An 18,428-nucleotide genomic window follows, 5' to 3' on the forward strand; every position below is an offset into this window, starting at 1 on the left:
GCACTCCGGACTTCCCTGGGCGAGCGGTGATCCTGGGTGCCAGGCGCAAGCAAGGTGATGGGGAAAGTCCCAGCAGGCAAAAGAAAACCTTCCCGGAGCAACGCAGCAGCCCCAGGATGCACCAAGCACAGACCCATGGGGATGGAAAGAGCAGGAGTGAGTCCTGCAACCACTCTGCAGAGGGTCAGGGCACCTCTGGTGCCAGGCACGGCTTGTTTGCACCCAGCAGCCCAGTGCCAACAGTCCCCAAGATACCCCCGCGGAGAAGTGAGAGAACCGAGGCTCTGAGAGTGTAATCAAGGCTTTTAATAACAACCTCCTTCACCAGCTAACAGCTTCCAGTTCACAGCCACTCTTCCAGATGAAGTCCAGGAAATATCACGGCTTAACTCCCGTTCTGGTCCGAGTTCAGCAAATTACTTCACAGAAACAGAACTTAGAAGAAGAGCAGAGTTTATAGTAGAAGTGAAGCTGGGCGAAGTTCTACTTGATTATACCTGGTCCCGCTCATCAGCTTTATGAGCAGGCCTTGGTGGCGAGTTTTGAATACATTTAAAAAAAAAAAAAAAACACAAACAAATATTTAAAAAACAAAAGTTACAAAATCCGAAGTTACAAAACACACACGGAAAGAACACAGATTTTACACCACTTTGTCATCCTACCCCAACGCTAAAGGCACGTGCTAGAGCTTGGTTAAATCCTGATCTACTGCTCCGTTCCTGTAACTCGATTCCCCCACTTCCACTCTCGTGGGACAAGCTGTCATCTGCCCATTTCTTTCTTGAAGCCTTAACCAAACCCCTTTGTGACTGACACTCAGCTCCAAGACACCCTTTATTTACACGTTTCCTACATTAAAGCAGTTTTAAGAAGCAAGACAATGCTTCCCCCCAAGTCCAGAGGGCAGCTTACACTAAGCACACACCACCCAGCTTGCGAGAAGCTGCGGGGTGACTGCTGCCAGCCCTGCCAGAAGCCCCACACCACACGGGATGGCCCCTTGAGGCCCTCTATCACCAAGTTTGCAGTGTATGGGGAATATAAGAGGCCGTGGCTGCAGGAAGAGGTAATATCTTTTATTAGACCCAATGCTATAGCTGGAAAAAAAAAAAAACTGACAAGCTATCAGGCATATGAACCCTTCCTCAAGGCTGAGGCAGGAGCCATGTAAGGCCATCACAGAAATCCAGTTGCTCCATCATTCACAGGTCGATATCTGCTCCAGCTCAGCAGCCTCGTTATCTTGCTTGCCTGTACATTCTTCCACAGCTCAGCAGCATTCAGGCTTTCCTCTGCCTTGCCATGAATATTTACAGCTCCTGCTGCCCACACACGGCCTGCTTCGCAGGAACTGGCATTTAAGGCTGCAGAAGTTTCCTTGACTGCACATTCAAGGTCCCAATTTCTCTGTCTAGCAGATCAGATGGAATAGCTCCACTGAGACAGCAACAAGTTTAAGGCAGACTGAGAAAAAAATCCACACACCTTTGGTCAGATCCACACAAATCTCAGCAGTTTCCATCAGGAGAAGGATACTTACAAGTTCTTCTTGCTCCTGTCATTCTGGTAAGCTGTATGCCAGCAGGGCTGTCAGTAGCTACTTGCAACAGCCTCTTTGGCCAGGCTGTTGACAGCATCACTCTGACAAAGCTACCCTCAGTTCAGCAACATGGGGCTATTGGCAAAGTCAGTAAAAAAAATAAATGACTTAAGCCATTCTGTACAACTAAGTCAATCTTTCAGGCTCAATTCTGTCACATACATAAGAAGGTCCTCAGGAGAGAAGGAAAAGCTAAAGCTTAGGCTAGAAGGAGCCTTGCCTTTTAGCTCACCACTTTGAAGCAGCTCTGCTGCTCCACCATCACTCACTTTTTAGTACTGACATGCTTATACAAAATCCCTTGGTCTTGAGTTCCTTAGTCACTTGCTCCCTACCTGCACAGCACTTAAAACTACACAACCAAACAAGAATCCTCACATCCTTAAGCTTTAAATTTTCTTTTCCTCCTTTTTGAGGCTGGTGTTCTTTCATAGAATATCATAGAATGGTTTGAGTTGGAAGGGACCTTATAGATCACCTAGTTCAAATCCCCCTGCCACGGGCAGGGAAACCTTCCATTAGAAGAGCTGGAGTTTAACATGCTCCTATGAAACACTTTCTCGTTGCTGGCAGTAGATTGCAGCTGCTGTAGCCCCCCAGCATTTCACTTTTCAGGGGAATTCCTGCCAAAAAGAAGTCTTCAGGTACAGTAAATGTTCATCTTTCAATTTAGCTCGCAAAGGGCTTTCTGCCTTTTGCATCTCTGAAGATGAGGGAAAAGCCTGCACAGTCTTACAAGTCTCGAAAGCCTATTACGATGCTAAGGGAAGAAATCATTCTTAGTGAAGTTTAATCTAGATTTGATTACCTCTTTAACCATACTGGAAGTTTTGCCCTCTAGCACATTAGAGCATTTGACCTATATTTAGCTCTGCTAGCCACACCAGACTGGCTGGGAGACAATGTGTCTTTAGCCAGGGTAATTGTGCTAACACGAGCCAGGGAGGCAGCAAACAGTCATTTGCCAGTTAACTGATTCCTCAAATAGAATGACTTCAGCTGTAAAACAGCTGAAGGTTTAATGCTCTAATATACACAGGGAACTACTTTAAAGTGTGGGCAAGATTAATCTTAGCATTCATCTGAACACCAACAAGACAGACCTGCAACATGCTGGCTTGGGGAAGCCTCAAGGTACTCAACACAACTCAAACTTGAGATATACACTAAATGCCTAAGAGACAAATGTGAAATCAATGCTTCAATGTACAGAGAAGGCAGCTCTTCCAGATGTGCACATCCCTATAGCTTCAGAGTGCCCTTTACGAAAAACTCTTTTGCAGTAAAGGGATTCAATGTGCTATCAATAGACAGCAATCAGATTATGAATTTTTATTTAGTTTAAGTACACTATGTTTGTACACAATATCAAAAACCTAGTTTACCTAGTTTAGAGACCAAGGTGTCTAGATGTGAAAAGAGGCCTTGGAGACTGTATGGCACTCCCTGGATGCTGTGCCTCAGCCACCTGTCTCAGCTGGAGTTAAACCACCCAATATAACAATAACGGAGCCAAGCGTAAGAGTTGAGACTGAGAAGTCACTAAAAACAACTGTTCCCTCTCTGCCTGTCAAGAGTGTGGAGCAGGATGTGCTCTCCCTCCTGCTATCACAGGGATGCACATCAGCAGCGGAACCTATCTGAAAAGTTTGGAGACTTCGGCATCGTTAGCGGCTGGTCGCTGGCCTTCACTTCTACGTTGCGGTATCTGCGAATGGGGTTTGCCTTGTGGACCTGAGAAAACCAAGGACAAAATGAAACAAATGACTGCAGTTGAGACAAAGCTGAAACATGCAGGCCAGCCATCAGTGGGATGAGGGCAGACATCCATCTACAAGACCACCGCTCTGCCCCAGGCACTGGAGGGAGCCACAAGGAGCTCACAAGACACTTAGGGGTTGTGTGTTTTACGAGGATTATTCTGCTCCAACAGCTAGGTGTTTACAGCTGAGGCAGCTGATGATTTCCAGAGCTTTTTTTTTTTTTTTAAAAAAAAAAAAAACTGCTATGACATTAGCAAGGAGTCAGCTTGTGACAGGGAAACTTGAGAATACCGTCTTAAAAGCAGCTCAACATTGACATTAGCTCACTTAGTACATTCACACATCTCTTTGGGTCCCTGTTTAGAAATAGCTCACTTACCAGCTCTTGTCTTAGCTTAGCAACTTCTTCCTTTTCACGCTCTTCTTCTCGCTGTCTGGCCTCTTCTTGAAGTCTCTCCCTTCTGGCTTCTATGTTTGCCAATCGTTTTTCAAATTCCTGTCGCTCCTTAGCTCTTTTTTCTGTTGCCAGCTCAAAACTTTCAGGAACTACAGAACCAGAAAGGCTCTCTAAGGTTAGAAATAGAGGGGATAACATTGGTGCAAAGGCGGTCAGGTAAAGCAGAGCACTACTAGTGTCAAATGGAAGCCTCACTCTGGAGCGCTTCACCTCATAAGAGTGGTTAGTAGACACAGTTGGGGTTCTGGGGGAAAAGAAAAGCTTACGGCCAAATGCGAGCAGTGTTAATGCAGATGCTACCCTTGCCACGGGTGTCCTCATAGGAGGGAGTAAGCACACAATTGTTAGTACAAACAAGTTTTTAGCTAGCTCCACACAAACTAAGCTGGAGATGCCTTCATCTTATTACAAATGGGAGAAAAAGACTGACAGCTGCTGCAGAAATACCATCTGTCTCTACAGGGAGCTCCTTGCATATTATATACCCTTATCCCAAGCTAGTGCACATCAATCATCTGCCAGTTGTAGCATAGCTGTTAAATACAGCTGCTGTGGTAGTGCAGGACAGGGGGGCAGTGGAGAGGAAACCCTTCCACTCCCTGGGGATACAAGCTGGTAGGGAATTAGTTGATTAAGTGCACAGCAATGCTGGCTGTGCTGGTAAAGGTGTCAGCAACTCTAAGCATCATTTTGTGACATCAGTTCCGAGTTATCAACCAAGCCCGTGTAGCAAGTACTTTAACTCTACCTGATACTGGCTTATTTTCCTTTTTAGGCACAAAAGGCTCCTGGTGCACCACCACGTTGGGGCGAGCTTTAAAACATGCTGCCTCCTTCTGCCTTTTCAAGTCTTCTTTAAGCTGCACGAGAAGGAAAGCCATCAAGTGCCAGGCATAACAGAAAAAAAAACATCTTCCCCCACCCAGAATTCAGCTCTCCTGACACTGGAAAAGCCAGTTTGATTTCTGACCAAGTCAGTCACATAGAAAATATTAGCATAGTAAATACTAAAGACAAAACAATGCATTAATTCTTGCCTGCCAGATCCTAATTAAACTTGAGCAGGACTCTTGCTGCAGTTGAGCTCAACTAGCTATGTTAAGTCTGTTCATACCTGTTATCTTTGTTACCCTACCTGCTGTTTCCAGCTCTGTAGCTTAGCAGCTCCCCTTTCATCGATCTGTAGATGGAATGGTTCAGGCTGAGTTGGGGTTTTGACCTTCTTTTCTGGCAGCTTAACACGGTCAAAATAAGGCAGAGGCAGCGCCTTGAACTTTGGCACCTGAAAGAAAGAGCTTGAAGAGTTCCTTGCCATTTCCTCAAAGGCACGAAGCTTTGGGTGCTTAACAGCCAACAGCAGAAGGCAAGTCCTGCAACACCCTTTCCACTTAAGGAGTGGAATACAAGGTAATTTTTAGCTCTTACCTCTTCCTTCTGCAATTCTTCTATTTTTTTCTCTTTTTGTATTAGCCTCTCTCTGTCACGGGAATCAAAAGAGAAAGGGCAAACTTCCACATGCCTCTGTTCTGGCATTTTAGGTTTGAAGGGCACTCCGTAATGTGGCATAGGGTTAGCTTTGATCACAGGCATTGCTTCCTTTTCCTAAGGAGATATTGGTGTTAGGATCTGACACACAGCATTACACTTTGGATTTTTGCAGAAAAAGACTAGAGTTCCTACCACAAAGACTAGAATTCCTGTAAAATAGTCATAACAGCATCAGTAAAACACCATCTTCTTGCAGTATCCTACCAAGTACCAATAAATTACAGGCAACCCGAACCAGAGACAAGATGTTTCTCTTTCTAAAGAGCTACTACTTCTAGTACTCAACCAAAATTAGACTAATTCTTTAGCTTCCTCTTCACAAGAGGGAAGGGAAGAAAAGCATGAAGGGTTCTGAATCCTGCACCCTACCTTTAGGGTGCTAGAGTGACTGAGGTAAGGAAGGTCATGTGCAACATCTGCCCTTCTCAGCAACAAGCAGAGAAGGCCAGTGTCCTTTTTATCATCTAAAGGCCTAAGCAGGGATTACTTCCCTCATTTGTAGCAGCAACACCTCTGCCTGGTCAGCGGCCTCATGTTTTAAAGAGTTATTTTATTAGAGGATTCGTTTTTGCAAAGCAAGAAGCAGCAACCAAGTCTTTCGCAGGGAATGGCACAGAGGAAGGTGACCAGTGGGGAAATGCCCAACAGGAGGGCAGGGGTTAGCCAAAGCAGAGCACCACACCCAGCTGGCGAATGCAGGACTGGCTGAGGCAGTCACCTTGGTGGGAGAGAAAGGCTCGACTACAGCATGCTCACAACAATTACCTTCTCTTCATCTCTGTTAGACGTTCGGGTTCTGCTTTTCGAGGCAAAGACAGGAGACTTGGGGACTGTAACTGGAAGCACCTTCTTCTCCGGAACACCCTGTTCAGAAAAGTCAGTAAGTGGTTGCCCAAGTCAACAAGAAATGCAGAGAAACCATCTGATATAGCAGTAGGTACAAACTGCAGTTCTTATCTGATGACAGACAACATTTACTGGAAGTTAAATACATAATGCAACATAGCTAAGGACATTTTGAAGCTAATTGCCACCTTAATCTGAATTCCTGGGCATTACTAAACTTCTTACCACAACATCCTCCAGGATTTTAGTTGGACACGGCCTGGAATGGAATTCGAAGTGCTCTTCTTCCTGCTGCTTCTTACTCTCACGCTCCTGAATCCTTTTCTCTATTTCCAAATCAAAGCCAACAGGCTGCGTGAGCTCCTTCACAGGGGGTTTCTTGGGCAGGACTGGTCCACTCTCTAAGATTTTGTGATCAAGCTCTCGTGCTTTGAATTTGTACCTACGCAGAAATAAGAGAGAGAGTCACCTAAGCATTTTATGTGGCAAGATACAGCTTCTAGCTACTGGCTTCTCACAATATAGGACAGCAAGAGTCAGGTACAGAAGCAGTTGTGTTGCATTGTGTGCAGCTCTTGTTAGTGTTCCTGAGAAGCGGCATTTCAGATGTTATTTGCAGTGCAATTCTTAGGAGACTAGAGTCAACCTTTACTTACTGTTGAATTTTCTCTATTTCCTCTGCTTCCAGCTCCGCTGCACTCTTGCAGGTGACAGGTCTGAAGCGATGCTTTGTTTGAAGCAGTGGCGTTTTAGGGTTTGTAAGCCGAGCCTTCACCGGCTTTCTTGAGACCGGGCCTAGAAATTCAAGGTACAGAGGCGAGCAGTTAATTGAAAGGTCTGCAACAGACAGATTATTTGCTCAGCACAGCAACCAAAGCATCTTTTTCTACTACCACCTCTGTAGATAGCTTGATGGCTGGATGTAGCTGAGACTGCTCACCTTCCTCAGATTTCCTGCTCCTCAAATGGTAACGAGAGGGTGTGCGTCTCTGGAATGCTTCGACCTGCTCAGCAAGCGACACATATTCTGACGTGGTTTCTTCAAGTTTTCTTTTGTTTCCTTGGGACAGATTGAAGGGTTTGGGGACGGTGGGTCCCTTTGGCAGTCGCGCCTGGAAACAAAAAAAAGTCATTATGGCCATTTAACAGAAGGATGCTTCAATAACACTTCCTTTCCTCACTAATACACATTATCTGTCCCTTCACCATAAAAAGAAGGCAATGCTTCACATTAGATAGATGTGACTCAACTGTCTGAACTTGCACGTGACTAGTCCTATCAAGAAACCGTATGAGGTAGGAGACTGAATGAAGCATGCGTGGTGACCAGTAGATCTGACATTAAAGAGACTGGTTTTTTCCCCCCAGAAGTGTCCTTTAGTATCTTGTGGCAGAGCAGACGTGCACTAAACAGTTACATATGCACAACACTCGCCTCTCTCATGTACCTACCAGCTAAGAGGCCTGCCAGCAGCACGTGCTAAAGGAGAAAGGTGGTGGTGTGAAGAATCAGTCAGCTGACTGCTGGCAATACTGGTTCTTACCGGAGAAGGAGGGTGCTTCCTCAGCACTGCTGCAAAATCCACTTCCTTGTACTCATTCTCAGGCTGGCTTTCCCCATGTTGTTTAATTCTATTATCCGTGCAGAAGTGAAAGTCAATTGGCTTTGTTACTTGACCAACAGTTCTCTTCACAGGTTGTCCTAGGGAAGAAAGAGCATGTAAGTTCTGGAAGTGTTTTAGAGTAGGATCAGGGGAGGACTTTGGGGAAAAGAGGCATTTATTTCTAATAACTCCAGCAGTTTCTGGAGAACTCATCTATAATATTTTAAGACATGACAAAATAAAACTACTTCCAGGCAGTTTATTGGCAGGTCTACATTAGAAGAGCTCACCTGCTCCAGCAATAGCTGCTTTCAGGGACTCCTCGTTCTTCTTCCGCAGCTCCATAACCTCCCGCTGCAACTGCTGCATCTTTTCCAACTCCTGCTCTTCTGTACTCTTCAGCTTGCCAGCAAGATTGGTCCTCCTGCAGAAGCACATTAAGGACTGAGATGTGCCTTCCTGCTTCACTGCTTATTGGCATAAAAACATGGTTGTTTCTGACTTCACTGCAGAAGCATCACTTTATAAAAATATATTCCTCAGAACAGATCTGTTGGGATTTTGTTTCCTCAGGGAAGCTGGCAGTAATGGCCGTCCTACATATCCAGTTGTTGTATGCATGCTTAGTCAGAGAGGAGAACTTTTTCCTCAAATCAAGAGGAAAAGATCTTTGCACAAGTTGAAGTGCATTTCATCCTAATATTGTTGCCTTGATTTACTGTTTACTAAACACAACACCATCACATGCTAAATTGACATGGAAAACATTCTAGCCAGGGCTGTCAGCTAAAGCACCCACCACCAGCAAAGACAAGCTTCAGTCACCAAAAAGGTACTTACTTTAACATCGTTGGTGTGGAGGGCATGGTCAGTTTGCTTTTCCCTCTTCCTGGGGAACGGTCAGGAGGATGCAACGGCTCTTTCTTTGGGGATGCTTCTGTCAGCTTCTCTTTGCTGCCAGAGCTAGGGTATGAAATTACAAAAAATCACTCAACTGCTGTGCTCTAAGTGAAAGCTCACCTGCAGCTCTCACCACCGTGCATAACATCCCAACACCTGGTGAATTCTAAGGTATGCCAGACTGGCCTTACCTCGCCACGGGCCCAGGCAAGGATCGTCTAGCTTTCCCTGGTACACTAAGGCTGTAGAAGGGAAGATTAATTGCTGAGTTTGGGAACTTCAGCTTTTTCCTCAGAGGGTAGGAATACTATAGTTCATCCACGTACAACAGTATTTGAAAGATTGCCTTTTTTAATAAAATTCCTGACCTTAAGCTTATCACCGTACAATATCTAGTGGTCAAGCTAGTTTGAGAAATGTTTTAGCTGCAGCTCCTCCTGATGACCTCCTGATGGACAAGTTAAGCCTGATTTAAGCTAGCTGACAGACACTGAGTATGTAATAAGAAGCTTCAGAAACCCAAGCCTGTTCCATTCACACCTCCACACAGAGCACTTCCTTCATGTCTTACAGCCACTTTCTCTCGTTTATAAAACCAGTATCTGGAATCAGGATGAGGTCAGCTGCCTCTAAACCTTCTGCACTGTTCTCTGTGAGAACCCTTCAGCAAAATGGAAAGCCTTTCAAAAGAAAGGGTGGTATCCCCCTCCTCAGCCCCCAACAGAAGGGCTCTGACATACATTCTCATTTTTTTCAGGGGTGGAACCTCTTCCTTGTTAGCCAATGCAGTAGCATTTTTGTCCGCTTTGACCCGTGCTGGCTGTTTGCGCTGCTGTGTTCTTCTCTGCTTCATAACTGGTCTCCTGCCCGCTCTGGAGTGGAACAGAAAATGGAGTTTAGCCTTCCCACGGGGTCTGAGAGGGCACAATCAGTGCAACACTGCCACAGCATTATCCAGCCCCAATGTACTCTTTTGCGAGCTGCGTGCTTAACCTAAAAATCCAAATGCAGCACGAATTACTTCAGCTTTACAATCCAGAAGCTTAATGTTCTTTGGTGTGTGAGTGTAGAGAGCCCCTTGCATTCATATCAAGAATGAGTTCTGCCCTACTCAGATATAAACAAGGAAACTTTATAAGCCGCTTCAGCTCCAGTTTCAGATATCCTCACATTCCAGAAGCTCCCAGTGCTACCAAGTCTCATTTGAGAAGTATGTGAGACGCTGCATTACATTTCCACCCCTCGAGATTGCCCCTCCTGATTAGCAAGCAGCTCAGCTGTACCAATACATGACCGGTGCTGGGGAGCTCCAGTCCTTTAGGATGACCCCAAAACAGCTGGAACTGCACACACTGAGAGCGAGGACCTGCTTAGTTACACCACCAACCCGCAGACAAAGTGAACACCAGTATTTCACCTTTGAGATGCCTTTGCAGGAGCAGCAGCAGCTCTCCAGCTTGTCAGGGACCCAGCAATATTCTGAGGAACCACGCTGGACTGCACGTTTTCTGCCTTATCATCCTCTTCACCACAGTTTTCAGCTGAAAAGTGAAAGAGGTCAGCTCAGATATACGCAGAGCCATGTGCTAACACGAAGCTGCAAGGGACCTTTGCTGGATAACAGGATAAGATGGTCCCAAAAGAGCCAGACTGAGGCCTTTTCACTACCCTAGTGAAAACCAAGTCAAGTTTACCCCCTCCTACCCATCCCCTGCCAGCTTACCGATTGTTATTTCTTGTGATGTGGCAGAAGAACAAACAGTATCAGGCTTCGACAAAGTAGGGCTGCTCTGCAAGATCTTGGCCTGATTTTCTGCAGGAGGGATATTCTCCAGGTTTGCTTGTTGGTCTGCAAGGAAAGAGTTTATAACATCGTAACGGCATCCAGAGGTATTGTTAACGAAGTCATCCATCAAATTACAGGTCACAATCAAAGTTTAAATACAGAACCAAAACCCAAGCACGATGAATGATGCAGTCAACAATTTGACTAATCCACTGGCACAGAAGCCAAGCTCTCGACCAAAGAGAAGTCAAAGCGAGGAGCTGCAGACAACTTACCAAACCAGGAGTCTGCATTGTAGCCATCATCCTCGCTCAACGTCGCGAAGTTGATGCAAGGGTTTGGGACGTCGAAGGAATAGCGAGACTCTGGGTGAGACATCTTCGCCTCCACGCTGTCCCTGGGAGTCCTCCGCTCGCACCGTTAGTCCTTCAGAGAACGAGCACTGGTGAGCTGCTGCACCAAACCCCAGCAGAGGTGTCAGCCGCCCACCCCGTTCTCCACCTCTTTCCCTCTCCGTTGTTTCTAGAGACAGACACCGAGACAGTCTTTGGCACGTTCTCCTGTACCACAGGAGGATTCACAGCCTTTGCAAGGGCTCACAAGCAATGCAGGTTCAAAACCCTCAAAAGGCCACATCTCAAAGGCTTCCTTTGTGCCTGTAGGTGCTAGAAGTGCATTTTCAGAAGGAAGCAAACCACAAAACCTTTCCAAGTGACTGATTTGCCCTTCCCTCCCCGAGGGCACGCAGCAAAGAGGAGTTCTTACTGTTACAGCCCAGATTTATAGAGCAAGCGCCCGACAATTCCAGAGCACTGCGATGCTCGTTCTCCCTCAGAGGGCTACAGACAAGAACTAATAACACCAGCACGCTCCTCTGAGGAGAATATCCCTTTCCAAAACAGGAGAGTTCTGCGTAGCATTGTTACCAGCAGCAGGAAGGCAGCAGCACGGGGTGCTTGGCGAGTCCCCGGGCACTGCCCCGAGAGGGCGGCCAGGCTATAAACAAACCGCGTGCTGCGGGAGTGTCAAGAACAGTCCCTGCAGTTAATTAGTGGAGCACTGACAGCAGAAGGAATCCCTGTGTCAACAGGTGCTATTAAACACGAGGGAACAGGAACAAAGCCAGCAGCTCCATTATAAATCTGCAAACTGCAACAAAACCTTCCTGCAAAGGTGTTTTCGGGATGCCTCACGCAGCCGCAAGGCAGAGCCCAGGAGGACGTTATACAACTCTCCCACGGGAGATCACCTGGACGCTGCTTTTTTGAGTTTAAACAACTCTAAAGCAGCACATTTGTGATCCACAAAGTCTGAGACCTCTGCCATGGGTCCAGGCAGAGCATGGTTCAGCTTGGACAGCAGGCTCTGTAAATAAGAACATGTTTAGGAGTAAATCCAAGCAGCGTTTGGGAGGCACTGCTGCTGGTTCCAGCCGTCAGCCCTACCTCCTGAAGGGCCCTGCAGAGAAGCCCCCGGAGCCCCAGCCCAGCAGTGCTGCTGGTGGGGGCAGAAGGCCACCACGCCAGCATCATCCACACGGCTGAAGATGGCAGAGCAAGACCCAGAGAAGGCAAACAGAAGAATCAGAGCCAAAACCAACCGCAAGCGAGCTCAAGACACGGCTGGAATCGGATGCTTTCCTAGCACCCTCAATCAAGATAAGGTTTCTGTCAACACCATCCACTTTTTTTAAAATCAAATGCGTCATCTGCATTCTGCCCTCGCCCTGCCCAGCCAGCCCGCCAAGCCAAGCTCCGGGCGTCGTGTTTCACAGCGCCTCGTATCGCTGCTGCAGAGCTGAAACCGCTTCACGTCACCCAAAGCACTCCAAGTTCTCAGCGTGTAAAGCCCCCGTCCTGCCCTGGGCAGCCCAGGAGGGATGCCTGTCGCTGAGCCCCTCGGACTGGGCTGAGGGGGTGGCCACGAAATCAGCAGGAGCGCAGCAAGAGCACGCTTCCACACAGCACGTTGCTTGTGGGGTGGTGGGAGTTATCCTGAACGAACCCCACAGCCTGCTTCAGCCAGAGGAACTCACAGCATCCCCTCTGCACCTCCCTACCTGTCCCCCAGCTCCTGCGGGGAAGGAGAATCGCTGGGAAGCAGCAGGGGGCTGGGAGGCAGCTCAGTGCTCAGCCGGTGATTTATTGCTGATGCACTCACTGCTACAGAGCCTGACATAAAAAAAAAAAAGACTTGGCCAAGTTCAGCTCATGGTCTGCTGCCTTAACGCATTCAGAACCACCTGATTGTAATTTGATGGCAGGATCACCAACATCTCAGTCTTTGCTTTGAAGGCAGGAGGCAAAACTCTGCCCTCCGCTGCAGGCCTCTTCCACAGGAAGCCAGGTGCAAACATTTCTCCTCATTAATAGGAAGTTATTAGGAAATTAATAGGAAATCCTGCATTAAACCATGCCACAAGGAAGGGAACCCTGCTCCCCACATCCCTCACCTCCCACCCTGACACCAGCACTCGCAGAGCAGGGAGCCCACGGCCCCCTCCTGCAGCGGGCTCAGCGCCCAGCCGGGTGCAGCTGGACCAAGAGGAGCTCGGAGGAGGCAGCACCAAGTCCCCTGGCTTTAAGAAAAGCCCAAATTAACGTGAAGAAAGCGGCCACAGACACAGCCCCTTGGGCAGTGCCCAGCCCCGGGCTCCCCACACAGCGAGTTTCCTTTGAGTAACTCCCTGGCACGTTCCAGAGGAGTGCCTTGGCCTGGTTTAGGTCAGTTGGCTTTGAGCAAGGATTGAGCTGAACTGGGACGAGCATTCCTAGCCCAGAATAAGCCTGATCCAACAGCAGGCACAGGAGGAATTTTGGAATAACTTCACACCTCGCTCCAATCCAAATGAGCTTGAAAACACTGACGTGATTCCACCCAGGTCTGCTCGGCCTCTTTGTTTCGGTGCAGTAGCCAAATTCCTGCCAAAAACATCTCAGCTGGACAAGGCCTGAGAGGAACAACTCCAACAAGACCCAGCACAGTCCTGGCCTAGCTGCAACACGAGGAACTCGGCACCAAGCACGTGGTGAGGGAACGCTTCAGCACGGTTATCATCTAACCAAAAGAGCCTCTTACTTTAGAGCAGCAGCCCGGCGGTCATCGAGAAACTGTGACAGCACTGCTGGGGACAAAGGAGCCTCCCAACCCTCGTGTCAGAGAGGAAGCAGAGCTGCAGGGGAAAAAAATTGATGTCTGGAGGAGAGTACAAAGAAGATCAGTGTTGGGGGAACAGCAAGGGACTGAGGGAAGAAGGGAAGAGCTGTTCTTGCAGTGTAATTGGATGTGCCCCTGGTCAACCACCGCACCACCACGTTCTGCAGGAGCTTCACGAGCTACAGATGTTATTTATAAAGCCTACCAGGTTTGGAAAGGGGAAAAAATAGCACAAAAAGGACATCCTGAGTTCTGTCAGGAGATGGAGCTGAAGCCAGGGGAACTGCGTGCCTGGAGACCCAAGAGGAACGAGCAGGAGTGACCAAGAGAAGGTCCCTCAGGGCCGAGGGAGCTGCACAACGCCCTGCTGCAGCGATTCCACTGCCTCCTGACACTGCCTGCCGTGTGAGCGAGGGATGCTGCACCAAGGCAGCTCGTTTAGTTCAGCCCAGCAGCTTCTCCGCCCTCCTGCAGCACCAGCCTTTCCTCCCCTCGCACAGAGTGGATGATCTGAAGCTCCCAGGTGCTTTTTGCTGGCTGATACACAAAGAGGCCTGTTATGAAGGGCTGCAGGCTGCCTCTCCGGGGACACGGCCCTGCCAAAGCCTTGTGGAAGCTATCCCACCCCGAAGCTGCCACGTGAGCTTTTCCTGCACGACGCCAGCAGCAGCCTCGCTTCTTCCCCAGTGGGGTTAAGCGAGTGCTTGTAACCATTCAGGATCTGCAGCATCTCTTTCTTCTCTTTTTCTTCTCTCCCAGCGCTCAAACTGATGTTTCTGCGGCACAGAACTGATGCTAAATTCATCACCCCAGGTACAAGGCTCCCACCCCACCCTGCAGTGCCCAAACCCAGGCTGTCAGACCAAAAACACCCAGGCAGGAGCGGAGCTCGCAGCGCTCCCCGGACCACCCTGAGCCACCAACTTTTCCTACAACAAAGGAGGAGCGAGGAGAGGAGCCAGGAGCCGGCGCTGCAGCTCCCCACGAGCAGCCTCTACCCCCCCCCAGCCCACAACGAACACCCCCGACACCTCCCCGGGCGCACCGAGCTCTAAAGGCGCAGGGCACGGGGCTCTACCGGGCACCGCAGGCTGCCTCCAGCCGGTGCAGCCTCGGCTCGTTATTACCGGCACTGGGGCTCCGCGCTCGCCCGAGGCCTCCGTTCCCGGTCTCGGGGCTCGCCTCGGCCCCACCGGCCCAGCTCAGGGACCCCACGGGGAACCACCGGGGCTCCCGGCCCCGTTCCCCCCTCAGCACCGGGGCGCTCCCAGTCCCGGTCCAGGCGGCGGCAGGGCCGAAATCGAGGCCTGGGGGCCGCGGTACCGAGGCCTGAGCCCGGAACAGGGCCCGGGACCAACGGGGGCAGCGACCGGGGCACCTGGACCGGACCGGGACAGCACCGGGGAGCGGGGGGAGCCAACCGGAGGCCAGGGGAGCCCCTTCCCGAGGTTCCCAGAGGTGCCGAAGCCGCCCCGGCCCCGCCGGGCCCCCCCCGGCCGCCACTCACCTCAGCGCCGCGGCCTCCCTGCGCGGCGCCCCCGCCCGCCGCCGTTAACGGATTTCAAACGGGGCTCGGCCGTCCGAACCAGCCAATCAGCGCCCGCCGCACGGCCTCGCCGCGCGCCGATTGGGCGATCCGCCGCCAGGCTGCGGGAGGACCCGGATGTGCCGGCCCGCCGCGCGGGGGGTGACGGGAAACGTAGGGCCCAAACCCACAGGGTAGTACGCGGAAAACCGGAAACAAACTACAACTCCCATAATGCACCGGGATATGAAGTTTAACCAATCCGGAGGGGGAGTGCTTTGAGTGATGTCCTGAGGCAGCCAATCAGCTGCTGGGGGCGGGTCTCTCGGCCAGGCGCCTCTCGGGGCCCGCGGCCGCCCTCTGCGGGCTCGGCAGGGCCCGGGGCGCCCGCCCGGCGGCACCGAGCGCGGCAGTGCCGGGGCTGTGCCGCGAGAACCTGCCCGGTAGGAGCGGGGGCTGCTCCGTTGTGAGCCCAGCTGTGCCCGTGGAGCCGCCGGGACGCAGCCAGCTCCCTGCCACCCGAGCCGAGGCAGCCGGGCCTCCCGCCCCCGGGGAGGAACCGAGCCAGGCCTCCCGCCCCCCGGGGAAGCCCCCTCGGACCCGTGGCTGCGGTGCTACGGAGGCCACGCGGGGCATCGAGGGCCTGCAGGGCCACGCGGCCTCCTCCCGCCGCCTCAGCCCCAACATCCCTCACCTGGGCAGGGGCTCGGGGCTACATCAGGGCCCGAACGGTGCTCGGGGAGCTGCGGGGGGCACGGCAGAGGCGCTGCGGGGCGGCTGAGACCGAGCCCCGGTACAGCGGCACCACCGCCCCGCCGCCAGCAGGGGGCGCTCCAACCCCGCCCTCCCCCGGCTCCTCCGCGCCTGCGCAGTGCCGCGCCCGCCCCGCCCCTCCCTCCCCCTCCCCTCTGGGCGCATGCGCGCTGCTCCACACCGGGCCTCACGGCGCCGCGCGCATGCGCACCGCCCCCGCCCGCCCCCTCCCGCCCCGTCGCACCCCCCCGGCCGCCGGGCGGTGATGAGGAGCGGGGCCGGGCGCTGCTGAGCGGGCCGAGGCCCGGCGGGGGCTCCCGGCGGCTCCCCGGATCGCTCCCGGCCCGGAGCCTGCGGCGGGCGCTGAGGTGAGGGGCGGGGCGGGCCGTGAGCGACAAGCGGCTCAGCCAATGGGAGCGGCCGGGAGCGGGGCACGCCCACGTGGGGTGATGCTGGCGGCTGATTGGCTGCGGGGAGGGGTGGGGGGCGGGACTTTGCGGCCGGCCTCGTGCGGGGGCCCCGTGAGCGCCCCGGGACCGGGGTACGGGGGGGGGGGCAGGGAGAGGGCTAATCCTAATCCCAATCTTAATCCCAATCCCGGTCCTAATCCTAATCTCAATCCTGATTCCAATCCCTAATAACTATCCCAATTCCTATTCCTAATTCCAATCCTAATCCCATTCCCAGCCCTAATCCCAGTTCTAATCCCATCCCTAATCCCAATCCCAGTCCTAATTCCAATCCCTAATTCCAATCCCAATCCTATTCCTAATTCCCATCCCAATTCCAACCCCAATTCCAATCCTAATCCCATTCCCAGCCCTAATCCCATCCCTAATCCCATCCCTAATCCCATTCCCAGCCCTAATCCCCTCCCTAATCCCAATCCCAATCCCCTCCTTGTATTCCCAGGCCCTTGGGGGCTCCCCATCGCCCCCCCCAAGCCCTCCCCACCCCCTCATCACCAGCCCGGTGCCCACCGGAGCCGTTCCCCGAGTCCAGGCCCAGCCCCGTGCTCACCCCCATCCCTCCGTTCACCCCCCGGTGCCCGGTTTCCATCCCGTCAGCCCCGGATCCCAGCCACCCGGTGACACCCCCGGCCCCACACGCACCGGGCGGTACCGGGCTGAGCCCTGCCCGGCGCTGAGTCACGGCCCCGCGTTGAGCAGGAGGCTCCTGGCTCCTTCCTACCCCCCCCAAACATCTCATTGCAGCCCCGCCACGGGGATCCACCGGGACACCGAGCCCCGGGGAGGCTGACGGGGTTTGGGGGAGCTCGGGGAGGGGGCACCGGAGCGGGCACGGAGCCTCCTGGCAGCCCCACGTTGCTCTGATCCAAACCCTCTCGAACGCAGCCGGTGCCGACGCCGAGCCGAGCTGAGATTTGCCAGCCCTGAGGTTTTTTTTTGGCTTTCCTCTCTCTTCCCGGGGGTGAGTACGGCAGCACCGCCGCGTCCTGCCCCGGTTTGGGGTCCCTGCGAGGAGGGAGACCCGGGGGGGGGGGGGGGGCAAGCTGGGAGAAACCAGTACGGGAGAAATGCCTGGAACTGGGGGCACTGGGGGGGGTGTGCAGGGGCACCTGGGCCCTTTGCAGGAGAAGCCCAGCGCTCAGAATTTCCCCTTGGAGACCCCCCCAGGGTGCAAATAACCCCTCAAAAAAATAAAAAACCTCGCGGTTTCTGGTAGCAGGAAGCATTTAGCAGAGCTCCCTGGGGGGGGGGGGGGGGGTTCTCTTCCTGCCTTATTCCTAGGGAGGCGTTTTCATGCTGCACTGACAGCCCCGACCCTTGACCCCCCCCCAAATCCCTCCTCCCCCCCTGCACCCACAGCACCCACCCTCCTCGGGAGCCCCCCCCTCATTCTCACCTGCAGCTTTTTAGGGGACGCTTTGCCCCCCCCCCCCCTTTTTCCCCCTACCCCTTCCCTTTATGGGGTCAGAGGGACGCTGCCCTTTCGGGACATGCCAGCGGGATGGGGATGGGGACGGGGACGGGCACCGGGGGGGGGGCTGCACCGAGCCGTTAAGGCAGCACCGTTGGGCAATCCTTGGAGGGGGGGGGGGGCAAAGAACCGGGCCCTTTAACGGGCGGGGCCGGGGGGCGGCGCTGCCTCCACCTCCGCCGAGCTCCGGGGCTGGCGGAGCGGGACCGGGACCGGGGCCGCCCGCAGCTCCCGCACAGCCGCCCGCACCCGGTGAGCCCCGGGGGTTTCGGGGACAGAGGGGTCTGGGGAGGGTCCCGGGGTGGTTTTGGGGTGGTTTTGGGGCGGTTTTAGGGCTGGGCGTGGAGCTGGGCGGCGATACGGGGCTCGGGGCTGCCTCCTTAACCATTTCTCTGCTCCTTAACCATTTCTCTGCTCCTTAACCATTTCTCTGCTCCTTAACCATTTCTCTGCCTTCTTCCCCCCGGCGTGTGGCCCTGCGAAGGTCGGATGCTTCCCGCACCCTCCCGAGGGGGCTGATCCAGGCGCTGGTGCTGTGCTCCGGAC

General features: G+C 52.7%; 1 protein-coding gene across 4 annotated transcripts; it reads right to left on the minus strand.

Annotated features, from left to right (window-relative positions):
- Positions 1-285: 285 nt before the first annotated feature.
- On the minus strand, positions 286-15,298 carry TPX2 (TPX2 microtubule nucleation factor). 4 transcript variants are annotated; one of them, XM_084538123.1, is made up of 18 exons: positions 15,171-15,298; positions 10,783-10,933; positions 10,445-10,570; positions 10,139-10,262; positions 9,462-9,593; positions 8,913-8,963; positions 8,662-8,784; positions 8,112-8,245; positions 7,762-7,919; positions 7,158-7,329; positions 6,874-7,012; positions 6,443-6,659; positions 6,137-6,235; positions 5,249-5,425; positions 4,959-5,105; positions 4,572-4,683; positions 3,746-3,912; positions 286-3,337 (listed from the first exon to the last, which is right to left on the minus strand). In XM_084538123.1, the coding sequence occupies exons 2-18, from the start codon at positions 10,883-10,885 to the stop codon at positions 3,227-3,229; spliced, it is 2,292 nt and encodes a 763-aa protein (XP_084394249.1). In that variant the 5' UTR covers positions 10,886-10,933; positions 15,171-15,298; the 3' UTR covers positions 286-3,226. The 4 variants fall into 4 exon arrangements, with proteins under 4 accessions (XP_084394249.1, XP_084394248.1, XP_084394251.1 ...); XM_084538122.1 differs by having other exon boundaries at positions 3,746-3,933; XM_084538125.1 differs by lacking the exon at positions 8,913-8,963.
- Between the last annotated feature and the right edge of the window lie 3,130 nt (positions 15,299-18,428).

Source organism: Aythya ferina, assembly GCF_964211825.1.
Source record: "Aythya ferina genome assembly, chromosome: 16".
Classification (NCBI taxonomy): Eukaryota; Metazoa; Chordata; class Aves; order Anseriformes; family Anatidae; genus Aythya; species Aythya ferina.